Genomic DNA, 20,185 nt, shown 5'->3' with positions numbered 1-20,185 from the left:
TTGTATTCCCTAAAATTTTGTCTGTTTAATGTAAGTCTTAAAGTGACAGAAGCCTAATAAACCTGCCTGCTGTCTGATGTTAATCAAACAACAGAAAATGAGAAAATCACTCTCAACTGAATAACTTTAGTAGCTTGCACATTTCATTCATACAGAGAAGACTATTCAGTGTTTTATTTGAACGTTTGGTTATCTAATTTCTGTACTATTTCTTACGTGAATGCTACTGTTTGAATAGTCTGTACCTGAAACAAAAATTAAAGCACTGTTTATTTAATTTGTATCTTATATTGCATTTTTCCTGTTTATGTGCTTTTTTTAAAAATTTTAATAAGAGTTTAAAAATATATATAACTATGCCTTTAAGAACTAAGAAGGGAAAACAACAACATAAACGTTTAGTATCCTTTTTAATTCAGTGTAAAAATTTCTTCTTTTTTTTTTTCTTTTCTTTTTTTCTTCAAATTCAACAGATACATTTTCACAGCCATGCGGAAACAGTTTGAAACGCCTGTAAACAAATTAACAAAATTCAACCAACAAAAGCTTCCCCCACAGTTGAACTATATACACAAGCTATCAAACCCCATATCACAGCACGCATCATCAGAAATAAAGCAAAGACTAGATACAGACTCTATCAAAAAAAGTTACAAACCCACCACCCTCATCTCTATGTACCATGAGGGTCAATGTTAGATCTTTATTTTTTCATCGTTATAACAAATGATTTCGGCTACTTGTAACCAAAATACAGATCTGAAGTTATAATCACCAGCTCCCCAACTTATAATTACAGACTTAATTCTTTTAATAGACCTAATGAATGAGTTATCAAATATATATATATAGCACCATGATGTGATTACTGAGGACAGAGGGAACGTCACAAAAACCCGTGTTAGTATCGAGACCAGAACAACACTGGCCCTCATAAGATTCTCACATTGCTGCATGCACTGATAAATCACTCTACTGGACAACATCTTTTTCTTTATATTTTGTATTCTGCTTCTTTATATTTGACTCAATAACTTTACTTATGTAGAGAAAAACATAACAGAGGATAAGGCATCAATTCTGCTGATAAGAGAGTGTTTACTTAAAGGTGAAGTTGTGCGTTAGGGCTTAAATTCATTTGAGGGTAGCAGCTAAATTTGCCTCAACAGTCATATTTTAGTTGCAAATGATTGAGATTTTGGTATTATTATTATTATAAAAAAATTAGTTGACAAGCAAGATCATAACCAGTGTGTACCTAAATCCTGATGCTATGGATGGGGTTTATGAGGGAAAAAAATACCTGACATTGAAAAAGCAACATTTCAATAAAGAATAAGCATTGAAAGAAGTATGAACATGACAATATTGATCTGGTTGCAGATTTAAAATGTAGTCATAAAGCCCTAGTTTGACATTTACAAATTAAATACACAACAGTGCCTTTCATTTGGAAAACTACACCTGCATACAACACAACAGCCACTGAAGAAACCCAAAAAATAAATCATAATGATTCAGTACAAACATCTGAACCCATGAAGGAAAAAAGTAAATTACAAAAGAGAGAGAAAGAAAAAACACACCACCACTTGTTAAAAAAAAATACATAGGATCTTTATACAGCAAACCATAATTTAACATGAATCTAACAACAACATGTGGGTGACCATTTACAATTGAATCAGCATTTGTTGAACGCAAGCAAAGATGAACCAGAGGGAAAACAACGACATGGTCACATATGTAAGAAGCTTGAAATATTGCAAACAAACAAAAGAGCGGTATCATAAGCAGAATTGGATGATCTTAGAAGCACTTAGCCGCGACCCTTCAAATAAAGCAGAAGTCAATGAGATACGTTTCCTGAGAGTTCACCAACAACCTTACTGGTATTGAATAGAGCTTCTAGTTATACGAAGATAAACCACTATGCAAATGTAAATTGGTTGATTCTATATGATGTTATAAAATGTATTTACACTCAGAACGATCTATAACAGGGAACGCTCAAGTCTAGCTCGTAGAAAATTGTCACAGTTTCGCAATATATTGTAAGACTATTTTGTTTGAAGTCTATAGAATGTATCTAGTCTGTATACTTGTGAGCTGTGAGCTTTTTGTTTCCAGAGTAAGACATCATAAAACAACAAGACATTATTATTGCATAACATTCTTTTCCATTTCAAGAACTCTGTCGATAACATGCTATGTTACAAATATAAATGATGTGTAGACTTTTAAAGTGAAATACGCCATGTGTCCAAGTGTGGATATTTACCATTTGCATAAAATATAATGAATATACCCTTTCAAATGGAGCATGAGAACTACCCTATTGCAACCTTAGCAAGGCCGAGGAACCACATGAATCCTCAACCTAGGTATTTTTTAAAATCTTGTTTTCTTTTAGAGGTAGTAAAAATGGTTTTATCCTGGAATGAATGCTTTGAGTAAAGGAATATGCATGGGATGGGATTCGTCGCTGATGCATGAACAAGGAGGCTGGTAAACAAACAAGCTGGCGCTGTTTTGTTCAGAGACTCGCATTACTACTAGAAAGCCTACCAGAAGAATCCTCTGCTGTGCTGTCAACATCAAAGATGACAGGAAGGTAGTGTTCAGGTAGCAGTGATTGCATACCTTTTATTTTACGGCTCACAAAATACTTTGCCCGTATAAAAATGGCTCTTTAGAACGTAATCAAAACCATAAACATTGGTGTGAATGTCAAATAACATATATATATATTTTTTTGCATATCACAATATTTCACTTTGACTTGAGCACATCCCACTTCTAGAATTATGTTTGCTTATCACATAATACAATGAAGCTGCAGGTTTTACTATAGTTTTACAGGCCAATACATCTATTTTTATCCCTGTAGTGCAAATTGTGAGTGTTTTCCATTAGTCTACTCTTCATACCAGTAAGGTTTGATTTCAATACCATCATCCCTCATTCCACTACTATATTTATACGTTTAAATATTTATATATGTGTGTTTAATATGAATGTCATACATATATGAATATACTGTCTCAATATAGATTTCTACTACTCTTACCGAATGCACACCCATCCAAAACAAATGAAACAGCGCAAGAAACACACAAGGTACTAAAATCTTACCACCCAAATATTTTTTTTTTTTTTGCTTCCCTCACCAAAAGGGGAAATAAAGACAGAAAAAAAAGTGAAGAAAACTTCAAGTACAATGAACACTGAGGAGAAAAAGTCCATCGGGCAAATAGCTTCAATGAAAAGTCAGGAACAAAAAAAAAAAAACAGTATCCCCATTTCAAACAAAATCCCCTCTTATACACACTCTTCGCTCTCGGATCAGTGACTGAAAAGTCCGTTCTTCAAGCTTTTCAAACCTGAAAAGAAACAAAAAACGAAAAGAGAGAGACCTGGTGTGAGGGGAAGTCACTGTGTCTTCGTCCAGGCCTCGTGTGCATCGCTCCGAGTGGGATTTTTCCAGTGCTGTTGGCAGTGAGGTGAGGCTCTGTGATGGCTGATGCTGCTCAAGGCTCCTGTCTGATGTAGTAACTGCCTGAGCCGTTGCTCTCCTGGTCGGAGATGCCCTGCGAGAAGGTGAACTCGTCCATCTCAGGAGGCTCTTCTTTCAACTGCAGAGAGGCCTCTGGAAGACAAAAACGAGAGACAAGAATACCAATCCATAAAATAAATAGTGAACAGTAAATGGAAAAATTGGCTGTGAGATCACCTAAAGACTAGCATTTTGCACTCAGATCTATAGAAGTGTGGGTGGACAGAAGTATCACTCCACTAAAAAAAATTTAAAAAATCTAAGCAAAACAAAAAGAAACATTTCCATATTTACATTTTCAAAATGTAAGCATATTATAGCATTCACATAATGAATTTAACCAGGCAGCAAGTAATTACATAGGCTCATGAACTTACCTGTAATATTTAGAAGGACAGTTCACTCAAAAATGAGAATTTGGTAATTTCCTCACTCTCATGTTATCCCGTATGGCTTGGAATATAGAAAATGGCCAGAGCCACCTACAGCTGAAGAATGGGTAGCTAGCCATTCTATAATATGTGTGTATGTGTGTCTTTGTTGTTTGTTTGATTTTCCTTCATATAGAAGAATGTACATTTTTTATTTGAAATTTTACTTTGGACAGAATACATCAAACAGAAAACCCATACAATAACACTTATTGAACGTTAAATAACCTGCAGTGTTGGAGCACATACCTGGTAAAAATAATGTAAGAATGTTCTTGTATTATTGTGGAAATAATGCTTGTTGGTCACTGTACATGTTTTGCTTGTGTAACAAATATATAAACACAGAATATTGCTCACAAGTCATATGAGCTTTTTATTTATTTTATGGAAATTTTAGAGCTTGACAGAATCAGTACGACTTTTAGTGTTAAACAATAATTTAAAAAGGCATTTTTTTGTGTTTTAAATAAAGTCGTACAGGTTATAAATATCATGCGGACAGGTGACAGAATTGATAGTATTTTTGTTGACCTATTCCTTTAACATCCAAATACTATTAACTCACAGCACAGAACATGAATAAAAAGGTCAGGCGTGGGTTGAAACTGCCCGTGCACATAACTCTTCTGAGTCAAACAATAAAACTATACTTTTTCTCATGCAACTGTTATTAATAGTGTATGCAGCACAAATGACTCCGACACCTGATGACGTGCAACTCTTCAAGCTGGCCGACCTGAAAAGTTCTACAGGAAGGAGCTCTGTGGCGCCATCTCCCTGAGTGATGGAGAATTGAGTTACCTGAGTTGAGAGAGCGATCGTGCTCTACACCTGAGGTGGGAGGTCGCCCGGACCCAGAGAAGTGGGACAGGTAATGGGGCGGAGTCTGTTCGTCATCGCCCGAGAAGCTCCTCCTCCTCAGAGGCCCAACCAAACCGATCGGCCTCCTCCCAACTGGAATCTTCCTCTCTAAACACCAAGCCAGACTGAGGTTACCGAAGTTACTGAGGTTACCCAGGCTATCGAGCTCCACTCCACACACTGCGGCTGACCATCCTCCGGCTGAGCCCAAATTTCAACTCAGATCTGAACCTTAATTTGATTTCTACATCTCAGAAGGGTGATTGTCGAGAAACTGAAGCCCTGAAAAAAGGCAATGTGGAACCCAACATGACGACTTAAAATCTGACCCCTACCAAACATTTGCTCAGATTCTGTCACCCTGAGGGAGGGTGTCACTCTTGTCACCAGAGGATGATGGTTACAGTTGTCTGTAATTATCCGTGACCCCCCTAAATCGTGACAACTGCTACCAACTATCAATCAGAACCAGACCAGACCCAGAGCTGAGGGAAACCCAGAAGAAATGGCTCCTGGACCAATTTTGAACCCAAAATCAGTGTTTTTGGTGAGAGGAGAGAGAAGATGAAAAGACTGGACTCACTTTTCTTTTGTCCTTTATACTGTGCGGTCTTCTTTTTCTGTTTGGAGACATTTGGTGGTGCTTCTCTTGTGGCTGAGGATGAAACAGACAAGCTGTTATTCTATGCAGCCAATCATTAAACATCATACAAACATCAAAATTATTAGCCTATTCTTATTTACACTTTGCACAGTTCATAGGTCATGTGATGCATGCTATCCATTATGTGCTCTTTTAAAGAACACTTGATTGATTGGATAGGTCAAAAAGACAAGAAATGATGGCCTAAGTTTACATGTCAGTGTTTACTCTGTATTCAGTACCTTTCAATCAAAGAAGTCATTTACATACAGATTTAAGTTTACATTTACAGTACCAAACTGCTTAAATCTAAGGGTCAGGCTGAGAGTAGAAAACAGTTTAAAACTAAAATAAAAAAAATACCTTCTGGAATCAGAATGTTCTGGACTGTTCACTCACTCTGTGTGGCAGGCGGCTGCAGCTGATAGCCGGTCAGTTGGCACCAGCCTACGGGGTAGAGATCTGGAGACTCACAGTCCACCCACTGATCATACTCATCCTCCCAGCCATCAAAATGAATGCGCAGGAGTCTGTGGACGATCCTGGTCACTGTGGCGACACATACCAGACGTGGCTCCATCAGGTCCACTGCCTCCAGCTTCATACCTACACGGAAGCCGTGATTCGGTACTTCCTGAAAGCAAGAGATGGCATTCATCCCAGTGTGTAAATAAAGACAAAACATAATTCATTATTTGACAAATTAATTCCAAAAAAAAAAAAACTTACTTTGTTAAAGAGCTTCACGGGGGCTGCAATTGAACCCATATCTCTGAGGTAGTCAAACCATTTGAAAGGGAGTTTGGTGTACCCTGTGGAGCAGTTTCAGATTCATTAGCAAAAATGGCCAAATTTCATTCAGTTATGCAGTCATGTTAAATCACACTGCAGAAAGAGAGGGAAAGCACCTCTTGGGGGTGTGAGCTCAATGTTGTTGATTTCACAGAAGCCGACTGGGAAGATGGAGGGAGAGGCTGAGTGGTAGCAGAACCAGTCTGACCCATCAGCAGCCTCGGACCCATCAATCCCGATCATTAGGAACCCATCTGCCAACACCTGAGAGAAGATCATCAATTCCAAGTTAAAAATACTTCTTCCTGACCATTTCACTAATAACTGATTTTGTTTTAGCTGTTTTTTCCCCCTCATGCAGTGTGTATCTAGCAGATGGATAGAAGTGGTTGGAGAGGGCGGATGGGTAATTGTTCTGTATTATTTACAATATTCGGTATCTTTGAATATAAGTACGTGTTCACATGTATATATGTATTTTTAGGTTATAGGTGCTGGTAACGTTATATAAAGAAAAAAATTGTATGTATAGATGCACATTTATATAAGATTATACTGAATATGAAATAAAAAAAGATCTTCCTGTATTTCACAATTTCTAGTCTTTTTTTTTTCTGAATTACAAATCTCTATTTTGTATTTGTACCACCGTAGTGTTGTGATTTTTTTTTGCCTAAATCAACATTTAAGTCTTACCTTTCTTACAGTAGCAACACATATAGCAGAGAGATTTAGAGGGTCTATTGCCTCCAACTTCATTCCATCTTTAAACCATTCTCCACTCTGATCCACATCTTTAACCTGTGGGTTCAAAAGATGACACGCATGGATGTGGCTGTAAACACAGTTGAATTAAAAAAACGATTACAAATATACCTTAAGAAACAACTGTGACGGAGCATCCATTTGACCCTCGATTTTCTTTGTCACCTCTAGAGAAGACAACATTAGACATTTATATCCATAAGCCACAACAACTTCCATCAAATGTTACTCAAGTTTGAAAAGGTCAATCGAAAACCATTCAGACTCCCACACTGACCAGATCTTTTGAAACGGTGTCCAATGCTACGTGACCAGCCAATGGAGTGGATGAGAGGGCTGTACATGTGACACCAGAAGTCATCGTTGCCGTCCTGGCTCTCCTCATACACCAGACGCAAACGTCCGCCGATCACCTGCTCCACCAGGGCCACGCGGGTTCGACACAGGTGGCTCTTATCCACAACTTCCACACGCATCAGTTTCTTAAACGGGAACTGCATGTTTTCCTGAACCTTTAGTTAAACATTTAAACAAATAGTGTTTTGCTCACAGACTGAGATTACTGTCAAAGGTTGGGGTTTGTAACATTTTTTATGTTTTTGAAAGAAGGTTCTTATACTCACCAAGGCTGCATTTGTTGATAAAAATTATATTAAAATCAGTAAAATTGTGGAATATTGTTTCAATTTTGTGCTGAAGAAACTTTTATTATTATTATTATCATCATTATATTTGTTGTAGACACTTTTTTTGTAGAAGATTAATATTTTGTAGAAACAGATACATATTTAAAAATTCACTAAAAAATTGCATTTATTTTGAAATAAAAACCTTTTGTAAATTTATAAATGGGTTTATCAATTTATTTTGAACAAAGAAACTGTAATTGAGTATTATATAATTGATAATACTTTTATATACAAATAAAAGTAACCGCATGCTACTTTTAAAATGTCAAACAACAGAAAAAAAAAGAAAAACAAGAAACAAAAACACAAAAATGTAAAGAAATTAAAAAGTTTTACACAATTTTTTTGTTTTATTTCACGTTATCACAGTGACAGGCAATGACATGCAAGTAAACATGATCAATGATGTCTGCTTCCTCTGTTATAATAAGGCAGTCTAACACCTGCACCACAACATCCTCTTGCTCTGCTGGTTTTTATAGAGCATCTCTCTAGTGGAAAACAGTTTCATGATCACTGCTGGGATAGTGTCTTACCTTTGTGGCGAAATCTGGTGGAAGCGTTTTGGCTCCAGTGAGTCGTTTCACAAGAAATGCTTTCCAGTTAGAATACTTATGGTGGATGGCTATGAAAACAAGTTATATATATATTTTAAAAAATTACAATTTATAAATTACTTCTATTCTGCAAAGGTAACTCCACACTACTTTAACATTAGAGAAACTAGCTAGTTACGTAGTTTTGATTGGTTTAATGTTTCACATACATTTTGGAGGCACCAGTGGCTTTCCACTAGAAGCACACCATCCAACAGGGTGGATTTCTGGGATACACAGATTACGCCAGAAGTCTTTGCTTGAATCGTTATCAAAACCCTCATAGCGCAGAAGAGCTTTAAAACCTGAGAAATTATGAAAATAAAATATCAGACCTTTTTCAGTTGTAAAACTTGAAAGATTTTTTTAATGGAAAAATCCTTGGCAGACATTAAACTACAACATTACCTGCCAGTTTGACAATCCCTGCTACCCAGTAAACTTTTGTGGAGAGGTTTGTGTCAGAATTGAGGACCTCCACCCTCACCCCCTCTGCGATGTCACCCCAGCACATACCCATGGGCACCTGGAGAATGATCAAGTTACAAACAGTATTTATAACAAAAACAAAAGATGTCGAAATATTAGATACAAAAATGTAACGTTTCGTCAACCTCTGCCTGTACTCACATGTTTGAAACAGCTGACTGGTGCCCCAACAAGATTATTGCTACAAATGTACTGGCCCCAGTCAAAGCCTTCAACAGGTACCACTACATAAGCAAAATGACAAATGATGCCATGGTTAAGTGATGTTACAACAGATTATTAATGAATTAGGAACGCCATTACATGATGACACTTTAAACCTGGATATCTACCTGATTTTGATTTAGCTTGGTTCTGTTGATTTGCTTGATACTGTGCGTAAGCTGCCAACTTTGCCATTAATGGCTGTTTCTGTAAGACTTTAGCCTTTTTCGTAGGTGGTTTACCCTTGATAGAATACATACATTGAACAACAATCAAGGTTGTGTTTTGATTAGGAGTGCTTCTTAAGTCCATGAGTAGTTACCTGAAGTCTTGCCAGTATACTGGCCTTTTTAGAATTGGAGGAATAGCTTCTAGAGCAGGATACACTGCAGAATCTCTTTGTTTTAGAGTAGAAAGCATCTCGTACACCAACCATACCACACATCTCACAGGTCGCTGCATGAAAAAAAAACAATCATTAATCATATATTCACACTACTGAACTAGTGATTCACTGAAATTTTGGCAACCAAGAATTTTCAGCTCAATCTGAACATTTTTGGACGGGTAAAATAATTGCCAAAATAGTGCTGTTTAATTCACGGTTTTCCAATTGCACGTTTTGGAGTCTATATTCGTGCAAATAATGTGGTTAAACTACAACAGGTACACATCTGTGTGGACCCTAATGCAGGATTAACAATACTGATTTGTCCTTACTCGATATGAATATATATTTCTAAATCTCAAGATCAATCTTTTAGTCTAGGTTGTTTTCCACTGACCTGTCATACAAAAACTGCGATAAGATTTGTGCTTTGTTACCTTTAGTATGAAACAGTCTCTGCTTTCAAATTCTGTTCATTTAATAAAAAAAATTCAAACAATTTTTTTTTATATTTGTCTTTAACGTGGCTTAACAGATTACTGTAGCCACCTCAGTTCAAGTGACACGTGAACTGACCAAATGCATCCTGAATTTTCAGCTTCATCCCAGAATTTTTATTTCAGTGAATCATTATATTGAACAATTATCCTAGATTTAATTTAAACCATATTCATATTTATTATTATTTTTTGTTAGGTAGGAGATTAATTTGGTTATTAAACAATATTTCATTAGAAATTATATTACAATTAATTACATTTATAATAAAAATTTCAATAAGCAAAAAGTTGACCTGAAATAATTTAAAAAAAATCATAATACTTTGTTTATTTCCAGGTTTAAATAAAAAAAAAATTGTGTACTCAGACTTTTGGAACCCCCACTATACACAAAATTTACGAACCCATTCCTGCTTTTCCATCTGGATAGGTGTACACTTGGCCGTTGTTTTTGATGATTGGCAGGCTGGCAGGGATGCTGGGGACTTCATCCTCACTGTCCTCTGAGCTGGAGCTGCTACTGCTGTCTTCACTGCAGCTGTCATACCCGTCAAACATCCCGAACGAATCTCTCCTCTTCCGCTCTGAGCGGGGAGTGTGCTCAGCCTACGTGTGACGAGAGGAGTGAAAAATGTGGAGAAATTAAAAAAGGAGGAAGCAACATCAAATTAATGAAGAGCAAAGAAAGACCAGGATTAAGGCTCACTTATATACCACTAATACTTCAAGAAATGATAACCTCTGACATAATACAGCCTGCTTAATATTACAGTCAGTGATAACCATAATCTTCACATTAGTTCATCAACGCTTTAATGAGCTGGGAATTAAGAAGCGGACTATATCAAATGAATAAAACTGAAAGTTATCATGGGTCACAAAAAAAAAAAAGAGAGCAAATATCATGTAAAAAGGGTCAATATGATCAGCACCCATTACCCCCACAGCACATTAAAGACAAGACACAGCCAAAGCAAAAGAATCTCATTTACTCATTTATTAGAATATCATTCCAATGACATCTGCTGTGTTTTCAGGTTCTGTGACCTGATTTCATAACCTTCTTCATCTGAACGCATGCCAGTTCCATCACCAACTGCTAAAATACAATTTTACTAAAAAACTACACATTTGATATCCCCATAACCCACCATAAAGTGATTTTTAGGTCATATCACAACACAAACGTGCATATATGCTGTGCCTGAAAGAGCTTTCAACAAAAAACGTTTTCAGAAAACGTGCTTAACTCGTTTAATATCCTCATAGATACTGTCTACTAACGTTAACTATGTTTTGAAAAACAAACGTAAACACAAACATGGGCCTGCGGGTATATTTCTCCTACACAAAACATATACATTATCAGTTGTATTAGCATCATATACTGAGACAGCTAGTTTGAATAAGCTGTGACTTAACGTAGAGATTATTACGAGTGATTTGAATGAGGTAAAGTTTGTAGTTTGTGTGACGAACAGGATCTGTTTCTGACAACCAAAACAAAGAGGACGGCTAACAGTGCTAGCCGCTAACTGCGCTAAATCAAGGAAGCGGGCTCACACATAAACTCTTTCTTACCATATCCCTTGGGTTTTCCATTAGCCCTTCATGCAAGTCGGTATCTTTTGTTCGTTCTGGTACGGTCCAAGAGCCCCCCTGGGGGAAAGGGCTAGGCTAAAAATTATTTTACTCTAAAGGAAAAAAATAACTCCAGTTGATTATCAACAATTGTCATGGCTCAAGCGCGCGTGCGCGTTGATCTAAATTAGAATGATTGACACGGATATTAGCCAATCACGGTTCACCTGTCCTGCACCTTTTACACCATATAAGGTAATAGGAAACGTTTTGGTGAGTAATAACATTGCAAATAAATTCTGATTTGTGGTTCCAAAGCAGATTTATTGACTATAACTATTAAATATAATGTTTCCACGGTCATAACTTCATGGTAATAGAAAATGACATGTTGGATGTGTGGCCAGATTAGCAAATAGGATAGCGAATATTCAGTGAGGTGGCTGTTGTAGTCCTATTAATAAATAATAATAATCATAATAATAATAGAAAATAAATAAAATAAAATAAAAATGTATAAACCTTTTATATGTGCTGCTATATACTTTTCCAAACATTTTTATCAAAAATTATTAAATTTCCCATTTTTTGTGTCATTTGTTTGTGGCATACACATTTACATTTTAGTAAAGCTTAATTTAAATTTAGTAAGTATATTTTATTCTTATATATATATATATATATATATATATATATATATATATATATATATATATATATATATATGTATAATTTTTGTTGATATAAAATTGTAAAATCAAACAAACATAGGTTTAAATCAGATTGGATTTGGACCTTGAGGTTAACCAACGAATAACATTTTATGGTTAAGCATATCCTTTTTTTATATATCAATTTATTGAGAAAGGCTTCTTACATTGAAGAAAATCTCTTAAATGTGTTATTGTACATTTTTAAGAAAATAGTTACAATCAATAGATTTACAACTTACTTACATTGATCTATTGATGCACAGCCTCACATTTGAAATAAAATGTATTGGGGTTTTCTATTAAACCTACACTTTAAACCTACAAAATATTTTTTAAAGTGACGTGCCATTAAATACTTGAACTGGACATAAACAAAAAAATTCAATAAGTAATCTTTTATATGAAGTTGACTGCCTTACTTATGGATTAAGCGTTACATTTTTACTGAATTATTTGCTGCTTCTCACAATTGTATTGCTTAGTCCATGCTTTCTTTAAATATAATGGAAAAATATATATTTACATTTCCATGTTTTCAGCCATTATCTTCTGGTTATTTCAACCATTTTCACATAACTTCTTGTATTATCACTTATGTATTTTATAACAACCTTTGAATTATTATTCTTATTGAAAACAGTTCATTCATCTTTAATCACAGAACAAAGATCCCAAAACAACTGAAGGACAACGGTTCACTCAACCGGCAAAAAAAAGTCATTAAAATATATGGGGTGTAATAATAGTATTTATTTGATTTTATACACATATATACTGTAGCATTCAATGTAATAAAATTTGATTCACAACATATAATTTTTAACAAAGAAAATGAGAAACAGAATCCAAACATCATATCACAGATAAACACAACCCAAAGGAACTTTGGTGATACACTGCAACAATGCTGAGGTTTTAACTCAATCATGTGTTCCCTGAATTCTGCTCTTTAACTATCTTTCATCTGTTCTTCAGACGATCAATGCAATGCAAAGAACGACTGATATCAAATTATATGTAAATGAGAAGAACACAATGAGAACAGTAAAAATAAACCATCAAATGTTTTCCAGATGTGAATATCATTCCTTAATTGAGAGAATTTATGCAGTAAATAAGAGGCAGTCTGAGCAGGAGGTGTAGTCAAGTAAGGCTCTTTTTCAGAGACAGGAGGTATGTGTTGAATGCTAAATGAGGATAACAACTGGTCTCTGGGGAGGAGAGGAGAATACAGCGAGAGTGACATCATTAAATAAATCATCTGGTCTTAAATGGAACATTATACTGTATACAGGACCATCCAAACTGTATATAATATGAGATTATACTGATGTTTGATTACCAGTATCAAGGCAAACATTTCTTTGGTCTTTTGTAAGTTGAATTCCTTATCAATAGTGTCATCCACACTTCCAGAAATTGAGGCAACTTCTGAAAAAAGAAAAAGTATGTTCAACAGGGCAAAGTGTATATACATACATATATATATATACATATATATATATATATATATATATATATATATATGGACTGGACTGAGTGGCATTTCAGCATCTGCAGCACTCCAGGATGAATCTGAACTCAGTTCAATCACAGAGTCAGAGGAAGCTGTGGTTTGGTCACATGATTCTGTTTAATAAGGTGATGATGATGTAGTGGACGACTGAGGCATGGTGGTGCTAAGAGACGCTTCAGACGAGTCCCTAGAGGAAGTGAGGTTATACCACACTCCTCTGATGCCATCACTGCTGTTGCTGCTCTCTTTATTTTCACTGGAACTGTCCACTGTACAAGAAGAACTGGTCTTTTCTAATGCAGAAGATGTCATCTTATTCTTCCTGCTGTAACAGTTGGTCCCAAGGAAAATGTCATTACTAAGAGTGAAGGAATCCAGTGCTGATGTCACAGCCTCTACAAAAGATGGAGACGAAGATGAGATTTCCTGCACTGATGGCACGTGTAATGGTGATGCAGAGGTTAGGCTATTTGATTGGATTGGGGGATCTAGCATGGAGAAAGACGACTCAAGTATTTGACTGACTAGATCACTCAGGTTCTGAGATCAGTGAAGTGGATTAAGGAAGAGGAAGACATGAGTCCACAACACAGGCTCTGGTCCATGTCTGCTCGCTACATCTCCAAAGAGCTTGTGAGAGATGAAAACCCATTCCAGCCGCTTGCTTATCCATGGATATTCTGTACCTTCAAATAGGCCATCCCGAGGACTGGTTAAACTATGCTAGACTGAAATACACTACTTTTCAAAATTTTGGGGTTGAAACACAGTAAAACAGTAATATTGTGAAATATTACTACAATTTAAAATAATTGACTTCTACTTTATTATATTGTGAAATTTATTTTTTATAGCAATGCACAAGATTTATGCAGCCACTGATAAGTGGAAATCATTTTAATATGCTGATTTGTTGCTCACCAAAAAAAAAGAAAAAGAAAAAAAAAAAAGCTTTTTACAACTTATTTAAAAGATGATTTGATCAACAGAAAAAGTTCAAAGAACTGCATTTATTTGAAATAAATCTTTTGTAACATATGTCTTTTTTTCCTATTATTATTTTAATGTGTCCTTGCGAAAAAAAAATATACTAAAAATAAAAAAATAATATATAATAATAATAATGTTTTGAACAGTGTATGTGAAAGAATGCAAGCATGTTCTAAAAAATATTTTAAAATGCATGAACAAGGAAGTTGCCCATGGAAGTGTCTCAATTTTATTTCTTCATTTCTGAGGAACCACCCTGAGAATACGTACCTGACAAACTGATACAGGACATACTGAGTTCTGATGTTGCTCCGGTCATGTCGTCCTGTAAATTTTTTTTAACAATATTTCTTCTAGTGCTGCTTCCACATCTAATACACTGTATAACAATTCATATGCATCTTACCAGCATCTTGTGCAATGATCTGGACTCATCCCAGTCTCCCCTCAGCCCAATCCCCTCATCCTCACAGCTCACCGCATGACCGAGACGAATCAACTCTTTACCGAGATCCAGAACCTGAGACCGATGACAGACCATACAGGATTAACAACTAAAACTTTTACACTTTAGGAAGGGAACGTGAGTGGTGCCTGTCCAAGCAACTCTCGCCACCACAAAGTCAATCTCTCTCAGTATATCTTAGGGTGATGTGGATGGGTGACAGGCCGTAGATGTTCAGAGCGGTTGTTACATCACTGCTAGGTGGGAGCAATTCTGCTGAAGAGCACATGAATGTGTCGATTAACTTTATGAACAGACCAGTTTTGTTATTATTAATGAAATCTACCTATCTCAAATATTTTTAATAGTTTAATATGAATAAACTAAAAATATTAAATAACTGAAAATTAAACTATAAGTACTGAAACTGAAAATATTTAAACTAAAATAAACGTAAATTAACTAATAAAAATATCAAATAATACGATTATTAAAAATAAAACAAATTAATTGAAAACAAATGAAAATATAATAATATAAGCTTATTCAAAATATTAAATCAAAACTAATAATAATAGTAGTATATAAATAATACCGAAACACTTGTTTCAGAAGAGGCAACCTATGAGTTTCATATTTGATACCAAGGAAATTACTGATAAAATGTATACCTTTAAGTCACTTTGGATTAAAAAAAAAAATCAACTAAGTAGAAAAGTTAAATATAATATGTAATAAAATATTCCAGATTTGAAGTGCCTGTCAGCATGGTCAGAATTTATGCTACAAATGCAAAATTCTAAAGGGATTTGTGATGTTAACCTTTCCCTGGCTGTTGTCACAGAGTTTCACACTGGGCCAGGATGAGATCTCAGAATGAGAATAGCTGTACAATTTGGCCAGTAAAGTTTTCCATTCAGCAGTAGGTCATGTGTTCAAAATCATCCAGGGCTTCCTCAGTCCACACTTCTCCTAAAACAAACAAAACATTTTTACTTTATTCTTTTGAAATGCTATAAAAATTTAATTTCACTGCTAAACACCTGCTCATTTCAGCTGTCAGTTTATCCAGCTGTAGAGATCGGACCCCCAGGATCTGGATCCGAAAGTGCTGAGGATTCTCAGACGCAGACACATACACCTCCAGATGCTCATCGGGCTGGAACCTCAGGTCTGGACTAGGAACTGGTTAGAAAAGACCAATTATTAAGTTATTTGTTCTTCTATGGGAGTCTGAAAATCATTCCTGTGTGGGGCCGAACAGTTTGGGGGAGAAAAATTTAAATTTTTCTGATTTAATAAAAAAAAAAGCTCCAGGTCTGTAGGGCCCACAATTTGTCCCCCCATCCAAAAAAAAAAAATCTTATTGTGATTATATATATATATCAATATGACAATTGACATATTATTATTACATCTTTTATTATCAAACAATAAATATTGCTATTATATAGGGTAACTTAGTAAAAGCGGACTTAGTATTTTAGGTTAGGGTTAAAATAACACTGGTTTAGTATGATATAAACGTGAGTAAACGATGAGAAAAATTTTCTTTTGGACAATTCCATTAATTCACTGGCCTTGTGAAGGTGAAGACAGAATCTCCTCCTCCTCTGATTTAAGGGAGTTTTCGGCTGTATCACTGTTATTTGTCAAGCCGTTGACTGTCACAGGCCCCTCTTGTTTAAGCTCAGTCACTGGGGAAGGTAAATCTTTTCCATTAAGCTTTAATAATTCATTCTCGGGTCCTTGAGCCTTGTTAAACTGATCCGTTTCCAGCTATTTCCTCTTCTGACGCAGGGCAGATACCTGACTTATTCGTTTTTGCACAGTTTCATCAAATAAATTAATGTAAACCTGGGTCTCACTCACTACATGTGTGCATACAACCTGTGTGAATGCAGAAACTTTTTCAAAACCACACGCATGCTAAAATCTCACCTTTGCACTTTGAACCTCACTGCGTGTGCCAGTAATCGTGATCTTGCCCTTCTCATCTGAGCTGCGTCCACGATCTTTAGAGCAGTTCACTCTGGCCCCCGAGACTGTTTATGAACTTCAAGGTCTCACCACCACGACCTGAATCAAACAACATTACAAACATATTACACAAGACATTATATGCTGACAGAATGATGTGAAGCACAGATGCTCTTAAATCCAACAAGAGGCACTGCTACTTAAAGTTAACTGTCCACCAACCTATAATTCGTCCAAATGCCATCTGAGGCACATCTATAACATCAGTGATGACCTCACAGTCGTTGGCCCGTTTCTCCAGAGCACACTACGCCACAAGAATCTTCTCCGGTGAGCCCTGGATCAGAAAATTCACCACGCTCTGCTCTTCAGTGATCGGCAGCACATTTATCCGAGCACCAGACTTCTGATTCACCTACGCAAATCTGAGAGTTAGAGAACCGCATGATGCAAATCATATACCTTCTTCACCAACAATTTTTATTTTTTTTACTGTTTATCTATGATTTTTTCAACTCTAAATATCATAATTGCTGAATAAGGATTTTTTTTTTCAGATTTCATAGAGAACACATTTAAAAAGAAAATATCTTAATATAGCTACTGCAGTACTTTCGATGCTTTTCCAATACTATGTTGATTTACAGCCCTGGAAATCACACACAATTAGTCAATTAAATCGACAAAATTAGCATTTACAATTTTAAGATAAAATATTTAATATTCATATAGGAGACACTTTTATTCAAAGCCACTTACAAACGAAAAACATTAATAATTCATCACAGAGCCATCACAATAATAAATTCAAATTTTAAATATATTTAAAAAGAAAACATCATTATAAACTCTAATCCATTTTACAATATTACTATTGATTAAATAAATGCAGCTTTGGTAAGCATAAGAGATTCTTGCCAAAATATTTAAAAGAAAATCTTACAAGACCCCAAACCTTTAAAACAGTATACTGCATAAACAGTACTGTATAGTTTCAGTGTCATACAATAAAAACAGAACAAACACTCACTGTGTCTAGAAAGGTGCTCTGATGGAACGAGTGTTGAAGAATATCAACACTATTCTATCATTTTTATACTTCCAAAACAGTATCATATTGATCATCAGTGAGTGAAACCTTGTGTCAGGACATGACAATTGTTCAGGGTATGGAAAAAAGCTTGCTAGAGTTCACAACTTACCACTGCTGCTTTGAATGTGACGGTAAACAAGGTATCCCACCGTGGCCTCCCCAGAAAGGCCAGCAGCCAAATCAACTTTCTTCCCAGAGCTCAGGCTCTTCCACGGTCCATCTTTCACCGAAGCCATCACTTGGGTCGGACCAACTGGTAAACTCCACCTAGAGACGCAGAACAAGCTGTAAGGTCCATGAACAGAGTGACACCTGAACTTTAGTCCGCACCATGTACCACCTTACATGGGCCTTCTCAGTAGCGCCATGATGCACGAATGAATGGTTGATGACAACGGCAAAGATGAATCTTCTGGTTGTCTTTCAATACCAGAACAATATCTGCAGAACTTTAATCCAAAGTTATTATTTGAGCACTCATTTATGAGATTAGTTAGCCTATTTTTTGTTGCCCAACTTGCTCAATAAGAAGAACAAAGACCATATTTAACAAACACTGAGACTCTATGATTGGATTTAGGACATTAAAGGCTGTGGAAACCTTTTCTGGAACATATTAGTTCTATTAGAACACAAGACTTAACAAACAGTCTTTGTTTTATTAAATTTGATTTTAAAAAGTTCAAGCCCACAGCAAAGCAGTGGACTGGTCAAAGCTGCAGTAATAATACTATATTTGGACTTGCAGTAAAGGCAAAAATGTTAATCTCCCTGACCCAATGAAACCTCCAATCAAATAATTTGAAAAATAATTTGCTGATAATTCTTCCCCAATTTTCACCTGAAAAGTGCGTTCAAATAAAAAATCTAAAACCCAATTATAAAGTTTGCCACCTATTCCAATTTTATTCAGTTTAATTAGCAAACCTTCCCTCCACAAAGTGTCATAAGCCTTTTCTATGTCAAAGAGGACTGCAATCATGTACTCTTTCATTACAAAAGCTTTTTAAACTTCATTTTCAAATAATACTAAAGCATCTGCTGTAGACCTACTTTTCCCAAAACCACTTTGAAATGTTGATAACAATTCCCTTTTCTCCAAAATGTAATTCATTCGCCTCACAATTATTTTTTTTGCATCAGTCACAGCCTCTGATGTTGTTGAACCTCTTTAGGTGCGGACAACGCCCCCTATTGATCAATTACAGCAACACATTGCAACCTTGATGGTTGAAAAAGGCATAATAAAGTCGTAGTTATGTTTTTATTTTATTTTTTTTAATTTGAGTACAGTAATGCAATGTGATTTTTATGTTTATAAAATGGAAAAAGTAAATAATAAATAAAATAAACGCTCAAATGGCAAAAGTCTTTAAAAATCTGAATATTAAGAGTGTTCATGCAATTCCTGCAATTTTTTTTTCAGTCAGCATTTCATCACAAACGACTTTTCCAGATGTTACATTAGCAGATTGTGAAATATGAAAATATCTGAAATGTAATAAAGCATATTAGTTTTGCCCATATCTATGGAAGAAGCATTTTTATGGATTAATATGGACTCGAATGTTGGCCAGAAGCATTGGTTTAGTGTTAAAATGCCTTAATAATGGATTTGTTTATTACAAACACGCAACTTTTCACTTCACAAGTCATTCACTGAGGAGCTGGAGTGGTGTGGATTGCTTATGAATTATTGTGATGTTTTTAATCAGCTGTTCGAACTCTCATTCTGATGGCACCCATTCACTCCAGAGGATCAACTGATGAGCAAGTGATGCAATGCTTAATTTTCCAAATTTGATCCAATGAAACAAACTCATCTACATCTTTGATTGCCCAAGAGTGAGTAAATTTTCTGTATATATATATATATATATATATATATATTTTTTTTTTTTTTGGTAACGTAAAACTGCAGATGTTGGCAGAGTGGATGACAATATCTGG

At 35.5% G+C, this 20,185-nt stretch overlaps 1 protein-coding gene across 2 annotated transcripts; it reads right to left on the bottom strand.

The window, feature by feature from the left end:
* Nucleotides 1-1,302: 1,302 nt before the first annotated feature.
* On the bottom strand, nt 1,303-11,688 carry LOC113064166 (MBT domain-containing protein 1-like). 2 transcript variants are annotated; one of them, XM_026234780.1, is made up of 17 exons: nt 11,499-11,687; nt 10,322-10,523; nt 9,352-9,485; nt 9,158-9,272; nt 8,967-9,049; nt 8,745-8,862; nt 8,507-8,641; nt 8,277-8,365; nt 7,329-7,563; nt 7,163-7,218; nt 6,983-7,087; nt 6,403-6,550; nt 6,224-6,306; nt 5,894-6,128; nt 5,435-5,506; nt 4,792-4,959; nt 1,303-3,649 (listed from the first exon to the last, which is right to left on the bottom strand). In XM_026234780.1, the coding sequence occupies exons 1-17, from the start codon at nt 11,517-11,519 to the stop codon at nt 3,531-3,533; spliced, it is 2,118 nt and encodes a 705-aa protein (XP_026090565.1). In that variant the 5' UTR covers nt 11,520-11,687; the 3' UTR covers nt 1,303-3,530. The 2 variants fall into 2 exon arrangements, with proteins under 2 accessions (XP_026090565.1, XP_026090566.1); XM_026234781.1 differs by lacking the exon at nt 4,792-4,959 and having other exon boundaries at nt 11,499-11,688.
* Between the last annotated feature and the right edge of the window lie 8,497 nt (nt 11,689-20,185).

Source organism: Carassius auratus, chromosome 46 (assembly GCF_003368295.1).
Source record: "Carassius auratus strain Wakin chromosome 46, ASM336829v1, whole genome shotgun sequence".
Classification (NCBI taxonomy): Eukaryota; Metazoa; Chordata; class Actinopteri; order Cypriniformes; family Cyprinidae; genus Carassius; species Carassius auratus.
The sequence above is the reverse complement of the archived record's forward strand: the minus strand, read 5'-3'. Positions and strand labels throughout refer to the sequence as shown.

What these genes read in the sequence shown, in the direction of transcription:
- LOC113064166 (XM_026234780.1), bottom strand. Translation starts at nt 11,519, where the DNA reads ATGGAAAACCCAAGGGATATG. An exon ending in CCAAGCTAAATCAAAATCAG is followed by an intron (nt 9,050 to 9,157) that starts GTAGATATCCAG and finishes TTGCTTATGTAG; the next exon opens with TGGTACCTGTTGAAGGCTTT. An exon ending in GCCACTGGTGCCTCCAAAAT is followed by an intron (nt 8,366 to 8,506) that starts GTATGTGAAACA and finishes TTGTTTTCATAG; the next exon opens with CCATCCACCATAAGTATTCT.